Source organism: Paramormyrops kingsleyae, chromosome 7 (genome assembly GCF_048594095.1).
Source record: "Paramormyrops kingsleyae isolate MSU_618 chromosome 7, PKINGS_0.4, whole genome shotgun sequence".
In the NCBI taxonomy this organism is placed as follows: Eukaryota; Metazoa; Chordata; class Actinopteri; order Osteoglossiformes; family Mormyridae; genus Paramormyrops; species Paramormyrops kingsleyae.
The window spans coordinates 9,258,581-9,264,351 of NC_132803.1; the positions used below are offsets into that span (position 1 = coordinate 9,258,581).

At 48.5% G+C, this 5,771-nt stretch overlaps 1 protein-coding gene across 1 annotated transcript; it reads right to left on the reverse strand.

Annotated features, from left to right (window-relative positions):
* Positions 1-1,867: 1,867 nt before the first annotated feature.
* crybb3 (crystallin, beta B3) lies at positions 1,868-5,255 on the reverse strand. Its single transcript, XM_072713867.1, has 7 exons — positions 5,223-5,255; positions 4,812-4,880; positions 4,106-4,185; positions 3,527-3,645; positions 2,998-3,130; positions 2,318-2,460; positions 1,868-2,090 (listed from the first exon to the last, which is right to left on the reverse strand). The coding sequence occupies exons 3-7, from the start codon at positions 4,178-4,180 to the stop codon at positions 1,868-1,870; spliced, it is 693 nt and encodes a 230-aa protein (XP_072569968.1). The 5' UTR covers positions 4,181-4,185; positions 4,812-4,880; positions 5,223-5,255.
* Between the last annotated feature and the right edge of the window lie 516 nt (positions 5,256-5,771).

Sequence of the window (5,771 nt, forward strand, 5' to 3'; positions counted from 1 at the left end):
GTCGTTGTGGGGCTTCCTCCGGATATCCACAGTTGGAGATTTTGGGAACTGCTTTTAATTTATTGTAATTAAAGTGAAAGTTCTACAGTTACAGTCATTATAGATGTAGCTCCTAGCAGTCTTTAATGGTGCAGACCATCGTTACACTTGATGGACACGGTGTCCTGTTCCATTTCACACAGTTGATTATTTGTGTTTTGTGATTTTTTAATTACAGTTCCGATGTCTTTTTGTGATGCTGAACAGATCCACGGAACATAGGGGCCGGAGGACAGAATGAGGAGATTTTATTGGGACATGAGGCAAAATGGGCAGGCAAATCATCCAATCATCCGGCTCTATGACCTAAACAAGCTGATTCATAGAGTCATGAGGATCAGGTCATTACTTTCTCCCCCAACATACATGCAGTCAAACTGCTTTAAACAATAATCTTAATTACAGGTGAGTAGAGGGCTTATACCCCAACCTTGCCCCTCCCCTGGAACGTCCAAACATCCCTGTTATAGAATCTGGTACCTATTTAGCGGGAAATCTAGTTCTTTAATTACCCTTCTCTGGATAACATCTCTGCCAAATCATCTGGGAGTTCAGATTCAGGTTGGGAAGCTCCATCAGCAGACTGGACTCGCTAAGTCTAAAGTAAAGACGTGTCACTGTTTTCTTACGCCACAGAACCCTAAGTGCTGGACCCCTTTTGCCGTAACCCAGTCTGTCGTTGTGCTCTTCCTTTGATGTGTGTCTCTGTGAGAACCACCCATCACATTATAACACAATGCAAACAAGCTTTGACTCCTGGCCTACAGCCTCTCAGTCCCAAGCTGACACATGCACACGCACAGACAGACAGACACAGACACACGCACACACACAGACACACAGACACAGACACACACAGACGATGTGAAATTCGAAACCCCAGCCCTGGAGGTTTGCTGTCGCCGCTCCACCCCAAATACATTATCAGGTGATGACACATGACATTGCAAAGAATGAAAAACTCAGTGCAAAACAAGTCCTACGATTTTTTTGCCCTGACATCATTTGCCGGCGGCTGGTGTCCATGCTGCACGGAGGCAGGATCTCTCCAGATCAGGTTTGCTCGGGTCTCCTTCCCTTCGGCGAACGCTTCCAGGCTCTGACGGCTCTCTGACAAGCTCTGCATGGCTCTCGGCAACCCAGATACCGCCATCGTAACTGCAAAATGGTCCCAAAACCAAAAACAGGAAACAGCCCTGACAACTGCGTAAAAATAAGTGCCTTATCAGCAGAGTAACATACCCTGAAAGCAACAGTACTTAAAATTTCTAATATAACTGCTGACAGTGCAGACATCTTTCCTGTTTTTATTTTTACATCCCCTTCCCCGTGTTTACAGTATATGCACTGTGCAGGTTATGGTGTTGGGGGTGTCCACCTAATACGTGTGAATGATAAACATATAAATTCACCTGTCCATCATCCAGTACTGGGCTGAAATGGAAAAGAGTTTGTGTGTGTGTGTGTGTGTGTGTGTGTGTGAGAGTGACTGTGCTTTGCATGCATGACTTAAGATGAACAGAAGAAAATTCCTTGTTGTCTTTTCTCTACCATTCAATAACACACCCAGTAAAACCAGTACAACAATGGGATGTTCTAGAGAGCCTGTAGGAGACCTGGGGTGGGGGGTGCAGCCCAGCCACAACACCCATGTGACAAAACCAAGGTAGCTGAGTCAAGGGGGGGGGCATTTCAGAGCTGAAATCTTTATTAGCAGCTAAGATATACAGGGCACTGGTCACTTGTGAGTGCGCCGTTTCTTGACTCCCCTTGAGGGGGCCCCAGAGAGTGTCCCCATGGGGGGATCAAGGGGGCTTTGGCGTTTCCTTCAGCTGGAGCCGGTGGTGGAGGAAGCAGGTGGGGTGGGGGTGGGGGCAGGAGCAGGGGCGGGGACGGTGAAGCGTCCTCGTTTGTGCCACTGCATGTCACGAACCCGCCTGACGGACTGGATCTGTGGCCGTGACCCCTGCCATTCATTCCAGTGTTTGTAGTCACCCTTCTCCAGCACAAACTGGTGGCCCCGGTAGCCTGGGTACACGTAGGCCACCCAACTGGGGGAGGGATGGAAAGAGGTCACTAAGTGGTCAATTTAGTGAAATAAAAATTCAAATAAAGGTAAGTTCAAAGGTTTTGAATGACTGATAATCCCCTAAGTACGAGTTTCCCATATTATCCCTGGTATGTTATTGTGTTTTTGCAGGCAAATTGGTAGCAAGGTCCAAAAGTGGATCTTGGAGAAAATATCCCCATAATGCACCAGGAGCAAAGCTGTGCTTACGTTCCGTTAAGTGCCTTGATGCTGGCCACGCGGTCATGGAAACCATAACCCCAGAGGCTGGGCACGTCTTCGTCCATGATCTCCATCTTCCTGCCACTGAAACCAGCACCCTCGAACAGAAGCAGCTTGTGGTCTGGCCCATCCTACAGTAGGCCACACACACACACACACACACACACACACACACACACACACGTTGTATGTGTGTTTGTAATTATATCTTTGTGGGGACTCTCCATTCATTTCTATGAGGAAAACTAATCCCAACATGACAACCTTAACCCCTACCCAGCCCTAACCTTAACCATAAGCTCACAGCTTTGACCCACAAGAACTCACAGAACTTTGGTCACTGTGCCGCATTCGAAGGCCACAGTCCTCACAGCTTTGACCCATTCGGAGGTCACAGTACTCACAGCTTTGACCCATTCGAAGGTCACAGTACTCACAGCTTTGACCCATTCGAAGGTCACAGAACTCACCGCTTTGCCCCATTCGAAGGCCACAGTCCTCACAGCTTTGACCCATTCGGAGGTCACAGTCCTCACAGCTTTGACCCATTCGAAGGTCACAGTACTCACAGCTTTGACCCATTCGAAGGTCACAGAACTCACTGCTTTGCCCCATTCGAAGGCCACAGTCCTCACAGCTTTGACCCATTCGGAGGTCACAGTACTCACCACTTTGACCGGCCTCAGGGACATTAAGAAGCAGCTTCTCTGGCTGTTGGTCCAGGTGGTCCAGCGAGGGTAATCTCCTTTCTCAAGGATGAACTGCTCTCCACTAAATCCCTGGCACTCAAACCCTACCCAGCTGGGAGGGGTTAAAGGTTAGGGTTACCTCGTTAGTGCTTCACCCAACTGTTAGAAAATGCTGAGTGATCTGTTGATCCAGCTATAGATACTGGTCTTGGTTTCCTTCTGTCATTTGTTTAATAAATTGACACAGTTTATGCATCATCTGCGCCGTTATTGTGTAGGCATTCGTCTGTGCATCATTTCATTAGTTTATGCTGAACAATTCATTAACATACTGATGTACTACCTGGTTTAATCTGCTATTCACATGCATTAGTTGGCTACCAGAATCAGGACAGATTTACAACAATGTTCATTTAATGTTTCAACCGACTGATTCAGATCTGAAGATAGACTGAGGGGGGAGAAGAAGGAAAATAGGAAGAGGTTAGAAGTATGGTCAGGTACTCACGGGCCGGAATCCACCACGATGGAAGCCACCTTCTCGAGGGTCTTCACTCTCACATCCTTGCACTCGGCCGATAGCTCTACCTTGCGGCCTTGGAAGTTCTCAAGCTCAAAGAGGACCACCTGGACATAAGAGGGAGGGAGGAAGGGAAGGAACAACTGAAGACACCACCTAACGTGAGTGGTACCAGCTAGGCACCGTGTGTCGTCGTTTTCCTGTCAACCTGCATTTTGTAGATGGTCGGTTATTTAATTACACTCTGGTAGTATCTCAGAGAGTGAGGGAATAAGTCCCTGAAGCAAAGAGAGGATCCACCATATTCATGTAGGTGGACAGAGGTCAGAGGTCAGGCAGTCCTTCATTAACCAACCATCACGACGAAGCAGGAGGAAGGAGCCGAACGCTGACAGCACGTGCTGCTCACTGTCATCTCCCACGACCCATAGTGTTTAGGGTGGACAGGGAAACTATGTGGCCTTCAGGGAGAAAGACAGGGTTTGCCCCAGTGTTACCTGGCAAAAGCTAAACACCTGACAAACAATTCGATGGAAAGTTCTACAACGTGAGCCACAGCAGGGTTACCTTGTAAGTAACGCTCGCACCGCCTTGGCTCTTTCCAGCGGCAAGCTGGTCCGGGTCAATCTGCTGCTCCAACATGCTCCCTGCGTGGGATAAGGGTGGAGCACGGGTCACTTCCTGAGCTCCAAAACAAAGATGGATTCCTCTGAGTCCCCTGCATAGTTTCTGTCTCTATCATACAGCTAGAATGGCCTCACAAATCCTTTGCAACGAGTTAATCAAGACTTTTTAAATGTTCTTCCCGGTTTAATAAACCATATCCATTCGTCTCTCAAATACTCAGCAGAGGACTGTAGTGAGCCTGCACTCTGTTCCAGCAAGCACAAGGCAGGTGGAGAAGACACAAGGCAGGTGGAGAAGACACAACAGTGTCTGACAGCAGTGCTACTCATTCAAGAAAATATATTACATTTATTTCATCAGCTGTTCAGGGATTCAGCTCAGCTTGTATGTCCCATGGAAATAATATCTTCCCTTCTGTGACCTAATTCATTTATCTGCCCTTTCACAGAATTAGTTGTGAGGTACTGATTCTGTCTTTAATCATTATTTTTCTCCTCTGATGCTACGATCGTGAGGCCGGTGAAGCGGCTCGGAAGCCCCCTGCTCTCCTGGACGCAGGAACGACCTTTAGAAAGGTCAAGCGGGTCCCTGAAGGACACAAGGGAGGGGGGTGGGGGACTGAAGAGGGGCTTCAGTCATTTTTTACCTGGTTTTCTGCTGTGTGGAACCTTGTCCTCCTTCTCCTCTGGCAGTGTGTCGTGGGGGCTTTGGAGAGCTGGGGGGGACAGGGGGTATTTATGGGATATTTCTGACCAGAGCAGCAGAATCCCCAGAGCCGTTGACGCAGCAGGTCTGTGGCTGGCATTGTGTCTGTCACGCTGGTCCTCTGTGGCTGGCATGGGCTGCCCGCATCCCTGGGCTTCCTGTCAGCCCAGCTGACAGCCGCTGAGAGTGGGCACTGCCAGTGATGGGAGCCAGCCGGACGCATAAAATAACCCCGACTCAGCAGGAACTGTATGGACTCCTGTGGGCAGCACACCCCACCTCCCAGCCCCCTGTCACACACACACACACACACACACATTGCAGACCACTCAGAGCCCCCGGGTCACCGCACCTGCAGCAAGCTACCTGAGCGGTATGACCTATGATGTGTAGACCTAGTGGCTGACTCAGTCTGACCCCTGACCCCTGCTGCAGATCACTGGCTGACCTAGAAAAGCCAGTAAGGAAGTAGAGTGAACATGTCCTCTGCCAGCATAAAGGTTAAATAATACAGAAATGCATGACTACATAGAAGTTACTCGGCAACAACTCTGCTCTCCAAGAAAAAAAACGATCAGATATCAATCGATTGCATACTCACCTTATTTATAGAAGGATTTTCTAATTTTCCTTATGTAGCTTAATCTGACATTATTGTATGTTTGTATCGTTCAGTGTGTGTTTCCACTGCTCTGTTGTCAGGATACACACTTTCAGCCGTGTTGGGAAGCACACCATGTGGTTATTAAAACCGAACCCAGTTATCCTGAAAAAACACCCCCCGGTCTGATCCAAGCTGATACAGAGTGGGAACTATCTAATAATGGGGAGTGGTGAGGTGTGAATGACCCTTCATTCAACAGAGCATACACGTTCACACAGATGTGCCAAAAGTCGCACG

What these genes read in the sequence shown, in the direction of transcription:
- crybb3 (XM_072713867.1), bottom strand. Translation starts at nt 4,180, where the DNA reads ATGTTGGAGCAGCAGATTGACCCGGACCAGCTTGCCGCTGGAAAGAGC. An exon ending in GTGCGAGCGTTACTTACAAG is followed by an intron (nt 3,646 to 4,105) that starts GTAACCCTGCTG and finishes TCTTATGTCCAG; the next exon opens with GTGGTCCTCTTTGAGCTTGA. An exon ending in ATCGTGGTGGATTCCGGCCC is followed by an intron (nt 3,131 to 3,526) that starts GTGAGTACCTGA and finishes AACCCCTCCCAG; the next exon opens with CTGGGTAGGGTTTGAGTGCC.